Source organism: Ovis canadensis, chromosome 21 (assembly GCF_042477335.2).
Source record: "Ovis canadensis isolate MfBH-ARS-UI-01 breed Bighorn chromosome 21, ARS-UI_OviCan_v2, whole genome shotgun sequence".
NCBI classification, from domain to species: Eukaryota; Metazoa; Chordata; class Mammalia; order Artiodactyla; family Bovidae; genus Ovis; species Ovis canadensis.
Window position 1 is genome coordinate 52,137,741 of NC_091265.1, and position 25,281 is coordinate 52,163,021.

The 25,281-nt window shown below is 38.4% G+C and overlaps 1 protein-coding gene across 8 annotated transcripts in view; it reads right to left on the minus strand.

The window, feature by feature from the left end:
* The window catches only part of ZBTB44 (zinc finger and BTB domain containing 44), a 53,941-nt gene that overhangs the window by 19,230 nt on the left and 9,430 nt on the right, over positions 1 to 25,281 (minus strand). For all 8 annotated transcript variants that reach the window (XM_069565658.1, XM_069565659.1, XM_069565656.1 and 5 more), the window contains one exon: positions 2,556 to 3,629. In XM_069565658.1, coding sequence (XP_069421759.1) covers positions 2,556 to 3,573 — 1,018 coding nt within the window. In that variant the 5' untranslated portion in view covers positions 3,574 to 3,629. The remainder of the gene's footprint in view (positions 1 to 2,555; positions 3,630 to 25,281) is intronic.

Below are 25,281 nucleotides of genomic sequence, written 5' to 3' on the forward strand. Positions count from 1 at the left end.
TTATACTGTAGTAGGGTGGGCCGTAATCCAGTGACTGGTGTCCTGAGGAGGGAGATCTGGAGGAAGGCCCAGAAGGATGGGGGCAGAAAGTGGAGAGAGGCAGCTAAACTCGGAGGCCCACCAGGAGTGTTAGTGACTGTCAGCAGCTAGAAAGGAGCAAAGAAAGATCCTTCCCTGCAGACCTGACAGCACCTAAGCTCAGATTTTCGGCCTTCTGAACTGCGAGAGAATACAATTCTGCCGTCTGAAGTCTATGGTGGCTGGTGTGGCAACCCTGGGAAACTCAGTGTAGTGCATCAGAATCCAAGAAGAACTTAACGTCAACACGGCCTTCCTGGTTCTCCAACCTTGTGGAGAAATCCTCTTCACTCATCTCCATTGGCTTTCCTTCTCTCCCTGAATACAGATTATTTCTCAAGGAGCAGTTCTCTGGTTCTGGCTCTTACAAACATATTTTCCTGTTGAGAGCCAATGTGTCACTGCTAAAAGTGCTAAAGTGGTCACCTCCAGTCCTGACCTCAAGGGCTCTGAGGCAGGTTGCTTGGTCATCACCCAAGCCCAGTTCACAAAGAACTGACCTTGCTTAGTTAACTCTTAAAACTGGGCTTCTACCTCCTCCCAGTGACTTTCATAGTAGTTATGGTATTTAACAGTTTCCTATCAAGTATACGATTACCATTATTTTTTGCACCATTAAGAAAGAAAAAGTAACTGTAAAGATTATTAATTGTAAAGCATATCTGAATTTAGACATAATAAAATGTGAAAAACTGTGACTTATAATCAATGACAATGTTATCTCTTTCTCTAGTCATTCACGAACCCTGACCTTCTTATTCCTCAAACCACATATTCATTAACATCAGGTAGTAATGATTCTTCCTTTACAAAGTTTCTTCATACCTATTTTCTTTACAGTATGGCTTCAAGTATCTTCTTTCACACAAAGACAACTGTACTATATCTGGCTTTTGGACTGTTTCTCCCCAACCAACCCCCTATGAATTTGACCAATATCGAATTTTTCTAAAATAGCTGAAAATATTTTTTCATTCCATTTAAGGTAGACTCCTTATTATCAGTAGGATAAAACCCAAGCTTACTTGGCCTAGCTGTGGTAGACACTGCTAATTGCAGATAATATCTATAATTTTGTGAGGCAGTTACATACCCAACTTTATATACATATATCTCCCCAGATTCAGAGAAGGCAATGGCACTCCACTCCAGTACTCTTGCCTGGAAAATCCCATGGACGGAGGAGCCTGGTAGGCTGCAGTCCATGAGGTTGCTAAGAGTCAGACACAACTGAGCGACTTCACTTTCGCTTTTCACTTTCATGCATTGGAGAAGGAAATGGTAACCCACTCCAGTATTCTTGCCTGGAGAATCCCAGGGACAGGGGAGCCTAGTGGACTGCCGTCTGTGGGGTCACACAGAGTCGGACACGACTGAAGTGACTTAGCAGCAGCCCCAGATTATCTTGCAGCTAGGAAAGGCCATGCATGTGACATCATCTGGCAGAAGTTTTTTTGAGAGTTCTAGAAACATTTTCCATACAAGCATTACCCCTTTCCAAAAGACAAGGCTAAATATGAAGCAAAAAACCTATAACCATGAAGTAATAAACAGACAGATGACAAACTAAAGATGGTGGACTGTAAAAATACAAGGGGCCTAGGTCACTGTAGAGCCACTATACTACTCTTGGACTTCCTATTTCTGAACATTTTATGCAATAATTAAAAAAAAAAATCCTATTTGGTTTAAGCCACTTTGAAGGGATTGTTATATGTAGATGAATGCAATCCTAACTGAAACTAGTGTTTGAGGCTTTTCAAACATGTTCTCAACCACTCATTTTTCTTATTTCCTATTATATTCTATACTTGCAGGTTTTCATGCTTTATTCACATCACTGTGCTTTGAATTCACTGCTTTATCAAACATGCAGTGAATGTTCTTCCACACATCTGAGCTTCTATACATTTTCAAAGGAATGCTATTTCCTCGCTTGGGTAAACTCCTACTTATTACGTAACATCCAGCTAAAACACGCAGTGTTAACTTGATGTTTCCTGTGTGAGCCTGTCACACTGTTTATACCTCTAGCCTAGTTTTAATTGCTGACTTACTCATCTGCTTTCTCAATTAACAGTGTTAACTCCTCGGATGCAAGCACTGTCTTTTTCATCATCTATCCCCCCGAGTTTGGCACATGGTAAGTTTTTTATAAATAATTTTAATAAAGAATAAAACACTAATTCATTTTTTAAAACTGGTCCTTTTTGTACTGAAAGTAATTCACAATTCATTGGTACATGAACTGTGCCATAATATGTGTCCCATCAGATACTATTCAACTACTTTCTTTCTACTCATGTGTAACTTACTGAAAAATATGGTAGGACTGATTGCATCTAAAAAATCCCAGTTACCATGTTTTAGTCTTCTTAATATTTCCTATAGGATACAGCACAAAACTTATCTAGTAAGCCCTTAAAAATGCCTCCCCATACTTTATAGCATCATGGAAAACACAGAAGACACGATACCTATGGAGGAAGACTGGGGACTAATCAGAAGGTCCTCTTGCACTTGCTCACTTCCTGGCACTGTCTGCTGATCACTCAGTGAACTCTGAGACGCACTGACAGGCTGGGATACTTCCTCATGGACCTCCTCGTCACTTAACCTTTCCACTTTGACCCGGACATCTTCCTCAGCACCCAGAGGCAAGGTAGTTTTTGTGCTCTCGCAAGTCACATAATCAGTCATTCTTCTCCCTGTCTCAGATGGGCCAGGTAATTCTAAAGTCCGGGTATTTTCTGCTTGCTTAACCTTATCAGGCTGATTCCTTCGATCAATTCCAAAAGGAAAAGTCCAGGGAAAAGCTAGAGAAGAGTCAACTGGTTGATTTCTATTTTCTGAATAGGAAGTTGAAGAATTCAACACCTGGGGAGAACTTGTTTGTGTGCTACACTTTACAGGACTTTCAGGAGACATAACAATGTAGCTTTTGCGCTTTCTCCGTGATTCTCGGCAGACAGGGATGGTTCTTTCTACCACACTGCACTCTGAAGACACTGGAGAAATGCTTCCATCTCGAGACGTAAAATTGCAGTTGGAGTTATTTTCTTGTCCAGCATCCAGACCCTTTTCTGGTTGGCTGTTGGGTGTATTCCATAAAATGCTTGATTTCATGAACTCTGAGCAGGTGCTAGCAACACTGAACATTTGCATATAGCTGGCTGCAGCTAGAACATCAATGATATTTTCTGTGTTAATTGACAGAGTGGCTGTGTACGCATACTCTAAAAGGGGTATAAAGCCAGTCACTGTAACATGATGCAAATCCAACACATTCTTGTTCTCATCTTCTGCTTGGCCTACAAGTTTGGTGCGAAAGAAATCACTGCAAGCTGCTAGTACCACCTTATGTGCCCGGAAGATTTTGTCCTGGACACGAATAGTGATATCACAAAAATGTCCATCATTTCGAAGCATATTTAGCTTTCCAAGCATTTCCTGGCTGTGGGAAGAGGAGCTATGAGTAAATGTTTTCACACCCATCTTTCCCTTCCTCTTCTATAGATGCTCTTCAAGGATGCAAATGAATCAGAAATGTCCTAAAAGATACATAAAATAAGCATTAATTAATGGATCAGTAGCAGAAATACAAGGTGATTGAGATTGTTTTCATGAAGCCACCATGCTAAATAGAAAGGTCAAAGATGGCCATGGGAAAGTCCAAGGTAAGAACCATGTTAAAATATACTCCCAGTGCCTGCTCCCTGAAGCATCCTACCAGGAGTCTGTGTGCTCATGTCACATGCACAGCTTACACAAGACGAGTCCCTGTTACTGCCACTGCTTGCAAACCACATGCCAGATACTGTTCAAGTGTGTCACATTTCATAATTTGATTGTCATGATGTCTTACCAATAGGTACATTTTATTGCTGCTGAAGAGAAAAGGGCTGGCTAACTACCTTGAAGAAGTCAAAAGCTGATAAGGGAACCCAGGGTTCCAATCCAGGCAGGCTGGCCCCAGAATCTGCACCCTAAACCTCAATGCTTTATCCTGCCTCTTTTAGGATATGAGGTGAGTAAGTACAAGTGGCCAAGAGCCTAGGTCTTAGAATGTAACAGGTCTGCATTCTTCAACAATTCCTCCAAGTTTGTTATAAGAACTAAATGAAACACATGCAGCACACACTTAAGCACGGTATTTGGCACTTTGTGAATGTGCAGCAAGAGAAAAGTGACTGCTTTTGTATTATTAACACAACAAAACCACGTTTCTGGAAGGAAATTTATGAAACAAATGTTTAAAATCAGACACTTGATTGGCTTTTTCCTAAAAAAAAAAAAAAAAAGACTGATTTGGCGTTATCAGATTTTACATTTACTAAAAACTAAGAAAACTGACATTCTTAAATACTTTTAATTTCTAAACTCTAATAATACTTCTAAATACTAATTCTTATAGTACTTTCCCCTTAAACTGTTGTGAAAGTGAAGTCGCTCAGTCGTGTCTGACTCTTTGCGACCCCAAGGACTGTAGCCTACCAGGCTCTTCCGTCCATGGGATTTTCCAGGCACGAGTACTGGAGTGGGTTTCCATTTCCTTCTCCACTATGTGAAGTCAGGGAGGCTGATATTAGCCCCTTGATAAAGATAAGAAAGATAATGCTCAGGGAAGTTAAGTGACTAACAAATGATAACTGAAGCTAAGATCTGAGTCTTTTTACTGTTTAATCACAGTACTTTTCCAATACGAAAACACATAGCTATTATTTTATCTAAGGTAAATAACCTTAAAAAAAAAAGTACTAAAATAAATACAAAACAAAGCATATTCGGGGAAATATTTTTTGTAAGCCATCTTTAGATAAAGAAGTTTCAAATACCTCAAAATTAGAGCTACCAGTTTAAAAAAAAGTTTAAAAGTTGATGAATATTTAATTGACCAGGGAAAATGTGTGGTTCTGAGCATTAAATAATGCACAATCACTAAATACAGTGAACACTCAATAGTAGTAGTTATGTATTTAGTGAAAAATGTCATCAGAGTACATAGATAATAACCATCTTTGTGAAATATATACATATATGTATTTATTTGTACACACAGACACACACACAGAGCAAGAGAACATAAGATCTTAACTAGAGATTCATGGATTCACTAAGGGGCCATGATCTTCTTGGAACTGTACAAAGAAAGATGTCTGCATGTATAGATGGTAGCTTCTTCATATTTATGCAAAACATATGGGTATTTATTCTTTTCCACATTAAACATTTTTTTTTTCTTTTAAAAAGCACCATAATAGGGCTTGAGGCTTCCCAGGTGGCTCAGTGGTAAAGAACCCACCTGCCAATGTGGGAGACCTGGGTTTGATCCCTGGGTAGGGAAGATCCCCTGGAGGAGGACATGGCAACCCACTCCAGGATTCTTGCCTGGGAAATTCCATGGACAGAGGAGCATGGCAGGCTACATTCTATGGGGCAGAGAGTCGGATGCAACTAAGCATGCACACACATACAGGGCTTCAGTTTCTCCTGGTTTGGACCCCGGAAGTCATGCAGAGTAGGCCTTTTTCTTTCCCCTTGAAAAACCTTTCAAAAACTAAAGATGGCAGTCACATTCCTTTCCTAAGGTTCTCTTCTATAAGCTAAACATCCCTTGTCCCTCTAAGTGCCTCTTAAAATTTAATGAATATCCTTGCTCTGCTCAACAATCTCCACTTCCCATATTCCCTTAAGACTGGTTCAAAGAGTTGCATACAATATAACAGGTATGGGAATTATAACTTGAGCATAACTTTACTATCTTTACCTTCCTTATCTTGGCACAAATAAGACTAAACCGGGTATTGGGACGGTGAAGCCATACTACTGATTTTGTTTACACTAATGAAAACTTAATCGACTTATTAGATGTGAGGAACTTTATTATGTAAGAGAGGAACACAATTACAAGTAAAGCATTGTCCTTTACCTCATTAAGCTTACAGTCTTTATGAAAATGACATATGTACTTAAGACTACACAGCTAGTGCTACATGAAAGCAACCAATGAAACATTTAATTCTGAGTGTGCTAGGCAAAAGAAGAATCACAGAGGGCAGGGCCTCATGAAAGAACTCTACAGGTTGATAAAGCAAACAGGTGCACCAAGCTCTCGTGGCACCTCACATGATCTCAGTGAGTGCTCACCATCCTGACATGCCTTGGGTGCACTGTACTGGCCAACTGTTGTTAATGGCACTGTAAAGTGAAGTCGGTCAGTTGTATCTGACTCTTTGTGACCCCATGGACTGTAGCCTACCGGGCTCCTCTGTCCACGGGATTTTCCAGGCAAGAATACTGGAGTGGGTTGCCACTTCCTTCTCTAGGATATCTTCCCAACCCAGGGATTGAACCCAGGTCTCCCTCATTGTAGGCAGATGCTTTACCATCTGAGCCACCAGGGAAAGTGAAAGTGAAGTCGCTCAGTCGTGTCCAACTCTTTGCGACTCCATGGACTGTAGCCCACCAGGCTCCTCCGTCCATGGGATTCTCCAGGCAAGAATACTGGAGTGGGTTGCCATTTCCTTCTCCAGGGGATCTTCCCAACCCAGGGATCAGACCCAGGTCTCATGCATTGCAGGCAGACGCTTTAACATCTGAGCCATCGGAGGTTACTCTAAATGTGAGGACACAGAGGTCAATGTCAGTTCAAACATCAATCCATTACATAAACAACCCCTTTGTTCTTTGTAGGTATATGTACATGTGAAGGGGAAACAATTTTTAAAAAGACATTCTAATGATTTCCAGCTGAACAGATACAAATAATCCACTGAATATTCTAATATAAGAGGACAAAATGATCAATCTAAGAATCTTCTGGGTCTGATAACACAATAAATGGCATAAAGCCTTGTGCCAAGACAGCCAGGTAAGGCCACTGAAACAATTAACTTAACCAAATCAAAGGGAACAGTTCAAACATAAACCTTCTCCATTCTACTTTCCCAAAGACAAGTAATCATAAGACACCAGGCAGCTAGGATTGATCTAACCAAAGTATCATTCAACATACTTGTTGATTTCTCTCTCATAGGAATGAGATGAAGAGGAAAAAAAATGGGAAGGTTTTACATCAAGTTTTTTGTCCATTTGCTGCACTCCAGTAAACCAGCTTCTTTAAAAAACCCAGCCACCAAGAGCACTTAGTTTGATGGAGATCGCATGGTTCAGACAGGAGCATGCCTTCAAGCAAGCGACACTCATAATCCAGGGACCATCTGCATCAACAAAGGTGTGAAGGCAAGAAATTAAATAGTGTATTTGGAGAACATGTGCAACAGGATGTTGAAAACATCTCAATCACAATTTGGGTAGAGGTTCCAAACAACAGATACTACCATTTCAAAGTGAGGTGCAAGGCAACCTGTGCAAGGAGGTAAAGAGTTAAATATCAGAAAAGGATTCCTGTGGAGAGAAATCAGTGTGTTTTGAGTTCCAATCCCTATCCCACTCCCTTCTATTCCCCTGTAAGGGAAAGGAGATGAGGCAAGTCTGCCCTTTGTTTTAGGTCTATGGAAAATGTGTCACACTTGAAACAAATCTAAAGGATACAAGTCTGATTTAAACTCTGGCCAAGACTACCAAGTATGCTTACCATCTCCCAACAGTGAATAAAAGCAATACCTGGAGTGGCAAGGATCCTCTGGAGCCCCAACCCTGGGTGCACGCCCTGTTCTGCTGTGTGTCACTGTGGGACCTTAGGCAAGTCACCAGACTGCACCTTCATTTCTTCAGCAGTGAAACAGAGTAAGACAACCTACCTCAGCGTTCTGAGGATTAACCAGCCTGATACATGTGAAGTGCTTTTAACAGTACTCAGCATGAAATAAATGCTACAGAACAACAGTCCTGGTGCTGCTGCTACTGTTATTAGAGACCTTTCTTCTTACTCAATCCTGTACCTCTCCCAGTCCTGGATGGGCCAGAAACCAGTCACCAAACAACGAAGAATAAAAAGGCAGAGGGGAAAAACAGAAATAAAAAGGAAGCCAAACAAATCTCTTTCTACTGCAGACCTGTAGTAGTCCTGAGGTGGGCAAATAAGAAGACCTTTAACTCTGAATTAAGTTTATCAGTTCTTGAAAATAAATGTTTCTATTCCCGAAAAGTGACCAGAAAAGTTATGAAGACTTGCCCTTCAAGGAACTGGAGGGAGTACTAACCCTACAGAACAAATTTATATGTATGGTAGAAGACAAAAATAAAATAAATTCTAAGTATCTTCTGCAAATCATGTTTGTACAACGTTACACACATGTGGTACACAGCATAATAAAGATGGAGGTATGGGATGGGAGGAAGATGAAGACTACACTGGGAAATGCCAGGTATAATTTTGTTCCCCTCCTATATTCTCATTAAAACCGATCAAGGACAGAAAAGAAAGTTTCTGATGTTTCTGAATTTAAGATGCCTCCAACAGGAATATCCAGGTGGAATTTACATATGAAAATGTCTGTACTGTGTTTAGTAGCAGATGCAACACTAGGACCTTTAGATACAACCCAGCAACTCCCACCCGCCAAAGAGAATAGAAAACATGTCCATACAGAAACGTATAGAGCATAGCAGTATTATTCATAATATTCAAAAAGTGAAAACAATCCAAATATCCATCATGATAAATGGACAAATAAAACATGGTATATTTATACAATGGAATATTATTTCACAACAAAGAAATTAAGTACTGATATATGCTACAACATGAATAAAATCTGAAAACATGCTAAGTGAAAAGGCCAGTTACAAAGGGCCACATATTGTATGATTCCATTTATAGGCAATGTTCCAAACAAGCAAATCTAGAGAGACAAAGTAAATGAGTGGTTGCCTAGGGTTGGGGGGGGCGGTGGGGGAAATTTGGGGTTAACAGCTAAGGGATTCAGGGTTTGTTTGGTTTTTTTTTTTCAGGGTTTTTTTTTTTTTTTTTAGCTAACAGAAAATGTTAGTCTAAATTGATTGTGGTGACTGATACACAAATCAGCGAATACACTAAGAGCCACTGAACTGTACACTTGGGTGAATATGTAGGGTATGCTGCTACTGCTGCTGTTGCTAAGTCGCTTCAGTCGTGTCCGACTCTGTGCGACCCCAGAGATGGCAGCCCACCAGGCTCCGCCATTCCTGGGATTCTCCAGGCAAGAACACTGGAGTGGGTTGCCATTTCCTTCTCCGATGCCTGAAAGTGAAAAGTGAAAGGAAAGTCACTGAGTCGTGTCCGATTCTCAGCGACCCCATGGACTGCAGCCTACCAGGCTCCTCCGTCCATGGGATTTTCCAGGAAAGAGTACTGGAGTGGGGTGCCACTGCCTCTATACTAATTTTAAAATCTATACCTAGAGATTTAAGAAGTTCAACACACCTAAACAAGATAAATACACAAAGTCCATGCTCAGATACAAACTGCTGGAAACAAAAAGACAAAGGGAAAAATCTTAAAAGCATCAAGAAGGGAATGACTCCCTACTTATAATAAGGGGAAACAATTCAAATAAAGGAGTACTTCTCATCAGAACCCATGAGGTAAGAAGGAAGTGACACAACACTTTCTAAGTACCCAAAGAAAGAACAGCCAACCAAGAACACTACAGCCAACAAAAATACCCTTCAGGAAGAAAGAGAAAATCAACGCATTCTCATGTGAAGGAAAACTAGAGAATGGGCTGTCGTCAGCAGATTCACCCACAAAGAATAAGTTCAGATTGCTCTTGAAGTGAAAGGAAGAATAATGAAAAGTAAAAACATATAACTGAGTCTTTGAACTGTGCAAGTCCACTCATACGTGGGTTTTTCCAACAGTGAATACTACAATGCTACCTGGTCTGCGGTTGGCTGAATCTGAAGATGCGGAACCCTGGATACAGAGGTACTGTCAGATTCGAAGGGCTGACTATAACTTATACACAGTTTATCTACTCCTAACTGCTGCCGTGTTCAAGGGTCAACTGTACAGGTTCTAGTCTTCCCTCTTCCTCTGACTTTTCTAAATTATGTTTCACATAATTGAAGCAAAAACTATCCTAATGCTGATGTGATTCTCAAAGTATGTAAAGTAAATATTTAAGACAATTATAAACAGGGGAGTATAACTTCAAAAAGAGGTAAGCCTTCACTCAGACTGATATCGTATTGACATCAATGGATTGTGATAAGTTTATTTATGTATACATAATACCTAGAGCAGATTCAAAATAATATTTAAAAAGACATGCCCTCAAAACACCAAGGATAGATCAAACTGAAATTTTCAAAAAGGTACAATAAGCCACAGGAAGGCAGGAAAAGAACAAAGAACAGAGGGAACAAATAAACACAAAAATAAAATGGTCTACTTAAGTCTCAACATATCAATAATTTCCTTGAATGTACACAGTCCAAATAAAACCAACTAGAAGACAAAGATTGGTAGGATGCATATTTTAAAAACACGAACCAACATGAGCCAACTATATGCTATCTATAAGGCACTCATTTCAAAATAATGATATAAGGAGGTTTAAAGTATTATAAAAGGATGAAAAAAAAATACAGAATTATACTGTCCAATGAAGGAACTGCCAGTCACATGTGGTAATTTTAATTTAAATCAATTAAACTAAATTAAATTAAAAATTCACCTCCTCAATCTCACTAGACACATTTAAAGTAATACGTGAAAAAGCACTTGTACTGAATTAGTAATGCACACATATCACTTCATTTTAAAAAAGTTCTCCAAAACTCTATTATAAATGAAAATGCCCACATTCTCGGTTATTTAACTAATAGTGGTTAATAAAGGTTTTTTTATATTGTGGCAAAATATAACAAAATTTGTCATTTACAGGGCTTTAAGGACATTCACACTGTTGTGCAACCATCACCAGCATGTCCAGAACTTTTCTTCATTCTGAAATGACACTCAGTATCCATCAAACAGTAACTCCTCATTCCTCATCCTCCACTCTCTTCCAGACTCTGGCAGCCAACCTTCTAATTCTCTATGAGTTTTCCTACTCTAGGTACATCATGTAAGTGGAAGCATCAAATAGTTGTCGTTTTGCAACTGGCTTATTTCATTTAGCACAAAGTCTTCATCCACTCTGTAGCACGTACCAGAATTTCCCTCCTTTTTAAAGACTGTATAATATCCCATTGATTATTTATTTACATATTCACCTGTTGATGAAGATTTGTGTCATTTTTTAATCCTCTACTTAATTAATGAAAGCAGGATTTATTTACAAATTCAAACAATCTTCAGGTAGAAATCAATCTTAGAGGTCATCTAGTTCCATAGCCTTCTAATACTTAAATCATTTGATACAAATTATCACAATTATAAAATTCTGTTGAGTGGCTACCACTTTAAGCTGTTCACATTTCTCTTTTCCAAGTTGGAAACTACCACCAGTATTTTAATTTAGCCATGGCACATATGACAGAGGATATTCACATGTATGATATACCTCCATGGGCAAGGGCAGATTTAAAAAAAACCTGTGCTCAATATATGTTAACATAAAATTTGCCATTCTAATAATTTTTAATTGTCAGTTCAGTGGCATAAAGTACATTCACACTGCTGTGGAGATAGCACCATTATCTATTTCTAAAATTCTGTCATTGACAAGGATAGACTTTGACAACATTCAAAAGAACTGCAGAGAACAAAAGCATCACAGACTTTACTTTGGCATGATAGTCCCAAAAGAATCTTACAAAGTGTGTAAGAAGTAAGCTCATCATTTAAATATATCAAGAGACTTCATTTTATATAAAGAAAATATGTTCAATTTCATTTTTTAAAATTGAGCTTTATTTAATAAGAAGGAATCTTGATTTTATTTTTCTGATTCTCTACTCCACAGGCAATATTAAAAAGGCAGCACACAGGTAGGTAAAATTTACAGGATTACACTGTATGTTACTACAAATTTTTTCAAGGAATCATTCTTGCTTATAGGCAGTATGGACATGCAATTGACACCTAGCTGACTCATCTTTTTCATTAAAAATTTATTCATGGATAGAATAGAAAAGAAGTAACTGTGAAAATCACAAACACATAAATAATTCACAGTTGCCACAACTGTTAGACGTACTGTACATTAGTAATGGTTCTATACAATAGCTCTAGCTTTAACTCACAACTGAATAAGAGCAATCACAAAACCTCTGGTAAACAGATAACCAGTGCAAGTTCTATGCACGAAGCAGGGCACTCAAAGCAAGTCTCCGGGACAATCAGAGGGATAGGGTGGGGAGGGAGGCAGGTTCAGGATGGGGGGACACACGCACACGCGTAGCTGATTCATGCTGATGAATGGCAAAAGCCACCATACATTTACATAATTACTGTAAAGTAAGTAGCCTCCAATTAAAAACAAAAACAAAAACCTCTGGTAAGACCCAGTCCTTTGAAGACTCCTGACTCAAACTGGTCAAGAACAGGAACTCCTATAGTAACTCTGGCCATCACCTGTATTTGAAGATACAGACAACTACGGAAAAACACTGTACTTCTATATAGTCAATACTACGTTAAGTGTCTCCAGAGGAACCATATGCCAGACTGTGAGGTATGTCTCTGGAACTGACAGTTTTCATTCTCTTACTCTACAGATATTACTTTTCATGGCTTGATCATTATCTTAGAACTTAAAGAGATATGGGAGAATAGATTGAAAAGAGGCAAAGTTTTCCCCCTCAATGGGGAAAAAATTCTCAGAAAACAGAATGAAGGAACTTGAATTTTAAAGCTGAAAGATTATAGTTTAAAAAGTTTAGTTCAACAAACATTATCAGGTGCTAAATGTAACTACTAGGCTAAAAAGCCCAGAAAGGTTAACCAGTCACAACTCAATGGAAGACAGGAGTGGAGCCTCAGATTACTTGATTCTTGGAGTCTACTGTTTTGCACAAAAATCACAGTTAAAAATAGGACCTGCAACCAGTACTCCTAAATTACAACAAGTACTCTTTCCATTGATTTCATAATAGTATAAGAATAACTGTTTCCATATAGGAACAATTGGAAACAGCTTGGGATAGGAAAAGGTTAGGACTCATTAAATACCTTTTTATATTGTCAAAGATTTAGTTAGGCAAATTGTGTAACAAAATGATGTTTGAAATAAAGAAACTACTGTTGGACCAGAATTTTAAAAGCTGAGTTTAGTCTTTGCTGCAAAATAATCTAAAGAGGAAAAGGTGACTGTGAAAATACCAAACAATAGCCTTTTATGATTATCTGACTGCCCCACAAAACTATGTTTATAGTTACAACTCTTCAATCTGTATAGAAATATACAGTAAACTCTTTTAAAAAACACCTCTTAATTTGAATTTTCTTAGAAACTACTATCTCACATCTCCCCAATGAGCAATATATATCATACATCATAACTCCTCAATTGCTATTAAGGTTTTAAATTCTAGATATATGTAATAGATAGATACTCCTGGTATCCATGTCCCTTTGAATGATAAATTACTATAAGGATAAATACATTAAGTCTTTCGACACAGTATAATGCATTAACTAAAAGTAAAGTCTTTTCACATTGCCCAAGTCCAATAACAGACTTCTCCACCTCATGTATAACTAAGCATTCTTTATTTTACTATACCCAATTCAGTATCAATTAATAAATTAATGTTGCCTAGAAATAGTTTATATAGTAGGAAGAACACTGCTTTGTACTTCAGACAAATCTGGATATTTGTGGTTGCTACTGTTTTATAATGTTTATTATTCAAGAATAGTTAATTTACAATACTTTATTAGTTTCAAGGGTAGAGCACCTCGATTCAGGGTTTGTGGGGTTTTTTTTTTGCAGATTATATTCCATTGTATGTTATTACAAGGTTTTGGGCACAATTCCTTGCTATACATACAGCAAATCCTTGTTGCTTATCTGTTTTATGTATAGTAGTTTTTATCTGTTACAATCTCAAATTTCTAATTTGTCCCTCCATCCCTCTCCTTTGGTAACCATAAGCTTGTTCTCTATGTCTGTGAGTCTGCTTCAGTGTCCTCTTTTTTTTTTTCCGACGTGCTATATGGCTTGTGGGATCTCAGTTCCCTGACCAGGGGTCCAGGAACTGAATCTATGCCTCCTACAGTAAGAAGCTCAGAATCCTAACCGCTGGACCTCCAGGGAATTTTTTTTTTAATTAAAAACCTGCTTTATTTTTTTTACACAATTTTAAAGGTCACTTTCCATTTAAAGTTATTACAAAATATTGGCTATATACCCCATGTTGTATAATACATACTTGAGTCTGTCTTATAGCTCACAGCTTGCACCTCTGACTCACCACACCTTTATATTGCCCACCCCAACTGGTAATCACTAATCTGTTCTCTGGATCTGTGAGTCTGCTTCTTCTACGTTACAGTCATTAGTTTTTTAAGATTCCACATACAAGCAGTATCATATAGTATTTATTTTCCTCTACAAACTTGGATCTTAATCATGTCTGTATCACTGAACTTACTGGATGGGATGCCCTTAAACTAGTTATATGTGGCGGGAGTCAAGCAAGATAAAACAAGTACATGGGAAGTGCCCAGTGCCTAGCACATAGCATACACAGAAGAATGCCATACAGCGCTGAGTGATGAATCTTTGTTGACAGGGCTCTATCACCACTGGCTCAATTCATCTCAAATCTCTAAGCCCAGCACTTTCCTGAACTCCAATTCTGGGCCGCTTATGCTGAGCTAGTGCACGTGTGCTCCGTCACATCAGTTCAGTCCAGTCCAGTCGCTCAGTCGTGTCTGACTCTTTGTGACCCCATGAATCACAGCACACCAGGCCTTCTTGTCCATCACGAACTCCCGGAGTTCACTCTGATTCACATCCATCGAGTCAGTGATGCCATCCAGCCATTTCATCATCTGTCGTCCCCTTCTCCTCCTGCCCCCAATCCCTCCCAGCATCAGAGTCTTTTCCAATGAGTCAACTCTTCGCATGAGGTGGCCAAAGTACTGGAGTATCAGCTTTAGCATCGTGTCCAACTCTTTGTGACCCCATGGATTGTATGTAGCCCACCAGGCTCCTATGTATGATCAGCGAGAATGCTAGACAATTCCATCTGGATATGTCTGCTATCTTTCAAATTCACTGCCTGAAACTGAACTCCAAATTCTTCTCAACTGACACTCCACTATAGGATTTCTAACTGCTAATGATAGACGCTTTTAATTAACCATTCACCCAGAGCTTAAAATCTAGTACTTATTTTTGATTCACCATCTCCTCTAAAAATCTGTAAATTTTCCTTTGCTACTCTCCCCTTCAGAAGCAAATTCAGAAAAATTATAAATGTTTTTAAATGCCTTAACATTTAATAAATCAAGAGATGGTTAGAAATTTTTAGACAAGAACCTAATAATAGAAAAGGCTCAACAAGGTGAACGGGCTGCTTTTCTGAGCCAGGCCAGAGACATGGTTTGTGTATTCAAATCTGCACATCAAAGAGTAGTAAAATCCATTTGTCACATAAGATAATCATAAGTTCCAACTGCAACATAGACATAATAGGTCTATTTAGGTAAAAGATAACCAAGAAAACATTAAAATGTTTATCTGGCTAAAAGGAATAGAGTTTGCTTCAGAGCTTCAGGGGTTAGGGTGATATAAAAAAAAAAAAAGGGCACACAAAAATTCAGTTAGGTGTTTTCATCTCTGGACTTAAGGCTTAGAATTGTGGCGGGTCACCTCGGAACCATAACGAGAGTTAACTTAAGGATGGCAAAGCAAAAAGTTGAGAATTGAGGCTCTTGATGATGTCACTGAATTGCAGAGTAACTAACTCTGAAGCTGCCTTACTCTAGAATTTGTTTTGTTTTGAAATAGTGTTTTAACTCATTCCATTAAAAGTTTTCTGATCCACAAAATAAATATCCACATAAAGACCTCCCATAGGTACTTCAACAGGTCCAAAAGAATTAATCATCACTTCTACAAATGTACTCTTCATTTTCAAATTCTCTGGCCCAAGATAAAGATACCATCATTCCAAAAAGCAAAAAACCTGGGAGTCATCTTTGACTTCTACAGTAAGTAGTCTAAAAAAAAAAAAAAATCACTCCCTCAGATATATCCATGTCTTAATCCCTGGAATTTGCAGACAGTTTTTATGGAGGACTTTGCAGGCGGGATGAAGTATCCCAACATAGGGAGACATCTCTGGATATCCAAGTGGCCCCTAGGTACAATCTTTAGCATCTTTCTAAGAGAGAAGTTAGAAGATATGACACCGGTATCAGAGAAGGTGATGGGGAAGACAGGCATAAATTGGAGTGATGAGGCTGCAAGTCATAGAATGCATACAGCCACCAGAAACTACAAGAGCCAAGGAATGGATTTCCCACCTTGACCAGAGTCTTTGGAGAAAGACGGTACCTGTCAACATCTTGATTTCAATCCAATGATACCAATTATGAATTTCTAGACTCCAGAATTGTGAAAGGATGAGTTTGCTGTTTAAAGCCATCCAGGTTGTGATAATTTATTATAAGAGCTGCAGGAAACTAATACAACTTCTGTTCTTCACTTTTCCTCCAAACACAGACTTGGTCACTAAGACCTATGTTAATTGATTTGATAATCAATCCTTTCTGTTTTGGCCACTGCCCTGGGCTACTTAACATCCTGATTGTTCTCTCTGTCTTTAGTCTCAGGATGTTGAGTTAATCCTTCACCACTGTTCAAACTGTTTAAAATCCAATCATTTTAGTCCAGCAATTACCTCATGCTTTAACTATCACCCAGAACCACTCTTAACAGCACTGAATTCTCAGCACTTGCATTTTTGTCGTTTGATATCAACTGATTTCAATATATAAAATACTTGAGATAAGGCAGACTTTTATTAGTTTATTTTTAATTGAAAGATAACTGCTTTACAACAATGTGTTGGTTTCAGCCATATGCCAACATGAATCAGTCATAGGTATACACATGTCCTCTCCCTCTTGAACCTCCCACTTCCCTCCCACCCCTTTAGGCTGTCACAGAGCACCAGGTTTGGGATCCCTGCATTGTACGGCAAATTCTCACTAGCTATCTATTTTACATAAGGTAATGTATATGTTTCAACGCTATTCTTTCAAATCACCCTACCCTCTCTTTCTGCCACTGTGTCTGTAAGTCTGTTTTCTATGTTGGCATATCCACTGCTGCCCTGCAAATAGGTTCATCAATACCATCTTCCTAGATTCCATATATATGTTAATATGTGATATTTTTCTCTTTCTGACTTACTTTACTCTGTGTAACAGGTTCTAGGTTCATCCAACTCATAAGAACTGACTCAAATGCAATCCTTTTTATGGCTGAGTAATATTCCATTGTACATATGTACCACAGCTTTTTTATCCATTCATCTGCTGATGGACATCTAGGTTGCTTCCATTTCCTAGCTATTGTAAATGGTGCTGCAATGAACAACGAGGTATGTGTGTCTTTTTCGATTATGATTTCCTCAGTGTCTATGCTCAGAAATGTGACTGTTGGGTCATATTCCTAGTTTCTTATGGAATCTCCATACTGTTTTTCACAGTGGTTATATCAATTTACATTCCCACCAACAGTGCAAGAGGATTCCCACCCTCTCCAGCATTTATTGTTGTAGACTTTTCGATGATGGCCATTCTGACTGGTGTAAGGTGATACCACGGTAGCTTTGATTTGCATTTCTCTAATAATGAGTGATGTTAAGCATGTTTTCATGTGTTTAGTAGCTTTGTCTAAGTCTTCTTTGGAGGAATGTCTGTTGAGGTATTCTAAGGTGGACTATTATTTCACCATTCATTATACTGGTGAGGAAATAGAAGCTCAGAGAATTAATGACTTATCCAAGGTCATAAGGCTAGTAAACAGCAATTGACAACCTGATGCTACTATTTCTCACTAATACTTCAAATTCTCTCCATTCTGCTGTTATTTTAGACGTTCTTCTTTGCTCCAAACTGATTTTTGAACCATTTTCTGAACATACTACACATTATCTCCACTTTCCATCTCTGGTCTCATTTTGGAATTCCCTTATTGTTCTCATCAAGTCAAATACTATTCTACTATGTTCTTTCTTCTACTCTGGATATCAGCAATACCTGCCACTTGCATGCCACTTTTCAGATTACACTGTGTTTTAAAACATATTTTATTTGGATCTTAAAAAAATCTAATGAAGGACTTCCCTGATAGTCCAGTGGCTAAGGCTCCAAGCTCCCAATGCAGGGGCCTGGGTTTGGTCCCTGGTCAGAGAACTGATGCTACATGCCAAAGCTAAGGATTTGCATGTTGCAAATAAAAGATCCCACATGCTGCAACTAACACCTGGTGCAGCTAAATACAAAAATTAGACAATCTTCTGAAGTAGATGAGGAAATTCTTCAAAGACCAAGGAAAACAAAGATCAGAGAAAATAAGTGGCCTAATAGGGCCTAAAAATCAGACACTCTGACTTAATCCTCTCCTCATTTTACTTATTAACTTATGCTCCCTTTCCTCCCCTGAACTCCTATACCATTTTCTGTCTTGACCAATGATCTGGCATATGACACCATACCTATTTAGGTTTACCAGATGAATGTCCTATCTCTCCAAGGATAATTCCAGTATATATTTGGAATCAATGATACCCATGCTCTTTAAAAATCATTTTATAAATGTTTGCAGTATAAGTGATGTAAAACCAAACATATTTAAAGTGTACAACTGAAGAAAGTAGGGAAAACCACTAGACTATTCAGGTTTGACCTAAATCAAATCTCTTATGATTATCTAGTGGAATTGAGAAATAGATTTAAGGGCCTAGATCTGATAGACAGAGTGCCTGATGAACTATGGAATGAGGTTTGTGACACTGTACAGGAGACAGGGATCGAGACCATCCCCATGGAAAAGTAATGCAAAAAAGCAAAATGGCTGTCTGGGGAGGACTTACAAATAGCTGTGAACCGGAGAGAAGCAAAAAGCAAAGGAGAAAAGATATAAGCATCTGAATGCAGAGTTCCAAAGAAGAGCAAGGAGAGATAAGAAAGCCTTCCTCAGCGATCAATGCAAAGAAATAGAGGAAAACAACAGAATGGAAAGACTAGAGAACTCTTCAAGAAAATTAGAGATACCAAGGGAACATTTCATGCAAAGATGGGCTCGATAAAGGACAGAAATGGTATGGACCTAACAGAAGCAGAAACTATTAAGAAGAGGTGGCAAGAATACACAGAAGAACTGTACAAAAAAGATCTTCACGACCCAGATAATCACGATGGTGTGATCACTTACCTAGAGCCAGACATCCTCGAATGTGAAGTCAAGTGGGCCTTAGGAAGCATCATTACGAACAAAGCTAGTGGAGGTGATGGAATTCCAGTTGAGCTATTTCAAATCCTGAAAGATTATGCTGTGAAAGTGCTGCACTCAATATGCCAGCAAATTTGGAAAACTCAGCAGTGGCCACAGGACTGGAAAAGGTCAGTTTTCATTCCAATCCCAAAGAAAGGCAATGCCAAAGAATGCTCAAACTACCAAACAATTGCACTCATCTCACACGCTAGTAAAGTAATGCTCAAAATTCTCCAAGCCAGGCTTCAGCAATACGTGAACCGTGAACTTCCAGATGTTCAAGCTGGTTTTAGAAAAGGCAGAGGAACCAGAGATCAAATTGCCAACATCCAATGGATCATGGAAAAAGCAAGAGAGTTCTAGAAGAACATCTATTTCTGCTTTATTGACTATGCCAAAGCCTTTGACTGTGTGGATCACAAGAAACTGTGGAAAATTCTAAAAGAGATGGGAATACCAGACCACCTGACCAGCCTCTTGAGAAACCTGTATGCAGGTCAGGAAGCAACAGTTAGAACTGGACATGGAACAACAGACTGGTTCCAAACAGGAAAAGGAGTACGTCAAGGCTGTATATTGTCACCCTGCTTATTTAACTTCTATGCAGAGTACATCATGAGAAACGCTGAGGCTGGAAGAAGCACAAGCTGGAATCAAGATTGCTGGGAGAAATATCAATAACCTCAGATATGCAGATGACACCACCCTTATGGCAGAAAGTGAAGAGGAACTAAAAAGCCTCTTGATGAAAGTGAAAGAGAGTAAAAAAGTTGGCTTAAAGAAGCTCAACATTCAGAAAACGAAGATCATGGCATCTGGTCCCATCACTTCATGGCAAATAGATGGGGAACAGTGGAAATAGTGTCAGACTTTATCTTTTTGGGTTCCAAAATCACTGCAGATTGTGACTGCAGCCATGAAATTGACGCTTACTCCTTGGAAGAAAAGTTATGACTAACCTAGATAGCATATTGAAAAGCAGAGACATTACTTTGCCAACAAAGGTCCGTTTAGTCAAGGCTATGGTTTTTCCAGTGGTCATGTATGGATGCGAGAGTTGGACTGTGAAGAAGGCTGAATGCCGAAGAATTGATGCTTTTGAACTGTGGTGTTGGAGAAGACTCTTGAGAGTCCCTTGGACTGCAAGGAGATCCAACCAGTCCATTCTGAAGGAGATCAGCCCTGGGTGTTCATTGGAAGGACTGATGCTAAAGCTGAAACTCCAGTACTTTGTCCACCTCATGCGAAGAGTTGACTTATTGGAAAAGACTCTGATGCTGGGAGGGATTGGGGGCAGGAGGAGAAGGGGACAATAGAGGACGAGATGGCTGGATGGCATCACTGACTCGATGGACCTGAGTTTGAATGAACTCCGGGAGATGGTGATGGACAGGGAGGCCGGGCATGCTGCGATTCATGGGGTTGCAAAGAGTCGGACATGACTGAGTGACGGAACTGAACTGAACTGTTAGAGGAAGCACACTGACTGAAACCGCCCACTCTGGCCAGGCGCCAGAGTTAACCATTTATGTGAGTTATTTTATGACAAGAGGTCCTAGTCCCAGTAAGAAACATGGCACTAATAAGTCACCACAAACTAGAAGAGTGCAGGAAAGGTCAAAAGGAAACACCATGTGTCTAATCACCTCCAAGGATGATTCTCAGTGGCATCCATCTTGGCTGAGCAATGGGTACACCACCAGGAAGAATCCTGAGTCAGAACAAACCCTACTGCTCTCCGCCTGGGTGCCCCTCCCCAGTAAATCTCTTGCTTTGTCAGTACGTGTGTCTCCTCGGACAATTCATTTCCAAGTGTTAGACAAGAGCCCACTCTTGGGCCCTGGAAGGGGCCCTGCAACACAATCAGGTCAGTTTTCACACAGATATCATCAGGATATCAAGATAAGGAACACTTCCATGACTCCTGTAATTTTCTTTGTGCCTCTTCACAATCTCTCCCACCAGCCTCTCACCTCCACTGCTAATTTGCTTTTCATTTTAGTTGCATTTTTTAGAATTTTAATATATACAGAATCATCTGGCTTCTTTCACTGGATATAATTATTTTGAGATTCACCTATGTTGTTAGGCTCCAGAATTTTTGTTACTTTTTGTTTTCTGCTGAATACTATTCCATTGTGTGCAATTACCACAGTCAGGTTGTCACCTAACAGAGAACAAACTGTTTTCCCAGTTTGGGGCTATTACAAATAAAGTTGCTATGACTATTGGTGCAGTCTTCATGTAAACATACCAGCAGTTTCTTAATCATTTCTGTCTACACCATTAACATGTGCTACACTCTTATCAGTAACATTGTGTATTATAGTGCAGTGGTTCTCAACTGGGCATTTCTTTATGGCCACAAAAAGATCTCTGCTCTTTTAATTAGCATTTTATGTATCACAGGTAGTCAATTAAGTGTCTAGATCTTGCTTTCCTACAGATCCATATGCTACTTGCGGGAAAACGTTGAGCCTGTGTATATTCTAAAACTTCCTAACACAGATGTGGGGGGCATTTTAAAAAAAGTTGAATAAACGTGATTTATGGTGCTTACTTTTGGAATAAACACATTCTTTTATGTCCATTCATATTATTAATAAAAGTACAATTATAAATGACAGCAAAATAAAGCTTCAGACAAAATACCTAAAATATATACTTAAAGGAGTTTAACATACAAATATTTTAAAGTATAAAATTATAATTTTATATAAAATTAAAATACAAATATTTTATAGAAAACTTGTCAATATACATGGTTTAAGCAGCGATGGAAGAAAAAAGTTCATGCTCAAATTACACAGAAATCTGAGTGAAGTAGTGAAAATTACAAGTCACCAACTTCCTTCTCTAGAAAGTTATTATTAAAATGTTTTTCACTATCATTTCCTTTAGAATCAAGTGTTTTGGACAAATGCTACAGAACCTCATACTTTAAATTTTGTTCTAAGAAAAACTGTCACTATGTTGTCAATCTAATCAAAAACAAATATCTGTATTTTTCCATGAGAGGAATCACACCTTTTTTTTCTGGAGTACTAAACTTTTTCATATGAGTACTCATTATTTGAGAGCATGAACACTAATAAAATGAATGTGATCTTTATCTGACAACAGTTTAACCCTCAAAGGTCTTCCTTAAGTCTTTATTGATTTTTTACAAATAATTCCAAATGAATTACTGTATCTGAGTTATAAAAAAAGGTCACTTTAACTTTTATAACTAGCCACTTTTTAATCAAGTAAAATTTTTAATTATTTTACTACATGAGTAAGAATGAGATTTGCCTGGAGTTAAAGCAATAAATCAATAAAACCAGTAACATTAAATTATTAGAATCTCCTCTCATTGCTGGTAACCAGAATTATGCTTATTATTAATTTCTATATCCAGGGAAAATACATTAATATACACTGAGTAACTCCCACCAAGTGTCTTTATCTCACTGTGGTCACAATTTTCAGGAAAGAATTTTTAAGATCCAGTTAAAAGGAGGAAACAGAAAGTTAAATTAACTTGTCCACATTCCTATAAGTAATAAAACCAGGATTTGAAGAAAGATCTGACTAAAAAACACAGATTCAGTCCCTTCTCCCCAACTTACAAGTTGCCATTTACAAGAATTCAACCACAGTACTTAAGGAATACCAGCAATTAACATCAAATCATTTTTACTAAAAAGAAAGCCTGAAGAAAGGGTATATCTTATTCAGTCTCTTGGATCCTTACATAAGCAAGTCAAATTTAAGCCACTTTTATAGCCAATTAGCATTTAAAGAGCTCTGTATTTCCCTAAGGAGTTTTTAAGTGTTCATACCAAGTCCTACTCTGTATGCTTTAAAATATGTACACAAGTATAGTGACTTTACCTAAAACACTTTTGCACTGCTGTCTTATGAAGCGTATCCCCTAAAAGATATGTTGAAATCCTAATCCCCAGTACCTGAGTATGTTACCTTATTTGGAAACAGGCTTTTTACAAAAGTAATCAAACTAAACTGAGGTAGTTAGGATGTACTTATATAAAGTAAAATTCAAAGACAGAGGCCATGTTAAGACTGAAATTATGCTGCCACAAGCAAAAGCAAGGAGAGAGGCCAAGAAGAGCTCCTTCCCTTGTAAGTTCCTTCCCTTAAGAGGAACTAAACCCTGCCAACACCAAGATTTCAGACTTCTAACCTCCAGAGCTGAGACAAAATTTTCTCTTTAAGCCATCCGGGTTGTGGTTCTTTTGCTAGAGCAGCAGGAGCAGACAAATATGTGTCTGTTTTTCGAAATACTGTAAAATATAACTACATTAAATTTCAATGGACTAACAGACATTTCAACTAAAAGGAAGAGAGACTAGGCTTCCCTGACAGCTCAGTTGGTAAAGAATCTGCCTGCAATGCAGAAGACTCCGGTTCAATTCCTGGGTTGGGAAGATCCTCTGGGGAAGGGATAGGCTACCCACTCCAGTATTCTGGTCTGGAGAATTCCATGGACTGTATAGTCCATGGGGTCGCAAAGACTCGGATATGCCTGAGCAACTTTCACTATTGTTTGAAAAAGCAAGCCCAACTACATGCACTTTATAAGAAATCTACTTTAAATAAAAAACCAAAGAGGTATGTCAGAAGATATACCATGCAAACTGTAAGTACTGGAAGGCAAGAACTGGCTATCCCTAATATGAGACAAAGTATACTTTATGACAAAAAGTATTACCAGTGACACAAAATCATTGGTACCCGTTTCAAGTGCAACAAGGTATGTTCACCAATTGGACCATAAAACAAACCTTAATAAATTTCAAAAGAATGAATGCATCCAGAGTGTGTTCACTAATCACAAATTAAAAACTTAGAAATCAATGAGCTATCAAGAAAATTCCAGGTATTTTAAATAACACACTTCTAAATAACCCATAGTAATGAAGGAATCAACAAAGGAAATTAGAAAGCTTTGTTTTGTTTTGTTTTTGCCACAGAGCATGTGGGATCTTAGTTTCCCAACCAAGGACCAAACCCACGGCCCTTGCCTTGGAAGCAGAGTCTTAACCACTGGATCTGACAGGGAAACCCCTGAAAAGTATTTCTAACTGAGTAATATTGAAAATACAACATTATCAACACTTGTAGAATGCAGCTGAAGTAGTGCTTAGAGTAAGATTTATAGCTTTAAATGTATACAAAGAGAAGATGGTCTACAAATCAGTGACCTATCCCCACACACTTTGCCATCTCACATTCATTACCGTGACTACTATAAAAGACAAAATAATAGAAGGTAAGTGTTGCCAAGGATGTGGATAAAGAACCCGAGTGCACTGTTGGTGGGAATGTAAGTATAGACATTATGTAAAATACTATGGCTGTTACTCAAAGAAATTAAACAGAGAATTACCATATGATACAGCAATTCTACTCCTGGGTATATACTCCAAAGAACTGAAAGCAGAGACATGAACATATACTTGTAACATGAATGTTCATAGGAGCATTATTCACTATAGCCCATATCTATCAACAGATAAATGGATAAACAAACTGTGGTATATATATAAAATGGAATATTATTTAGCCTTAAAAAGGGAGAAAATTCTGATATATGTTATGATATGGATGAACCTTGAGGATATTACACTAAGTGAAACAACCCAGTTTAAACAAATACAGTAATACATACCATCCACTCACATTCACAAGTCTTCTTTCAGCAAAATGAGAAAAAGAGATTTGGATTCAGGTACCAAGACACTCATTCACATACACACACATACCCTCAAGATAAAAGCAACTGCAAAAGACCCACTTTGACAAAACAGTCAATCTATTAGGGGCCTTTGCCTTCCAGATCTCAGGGAGT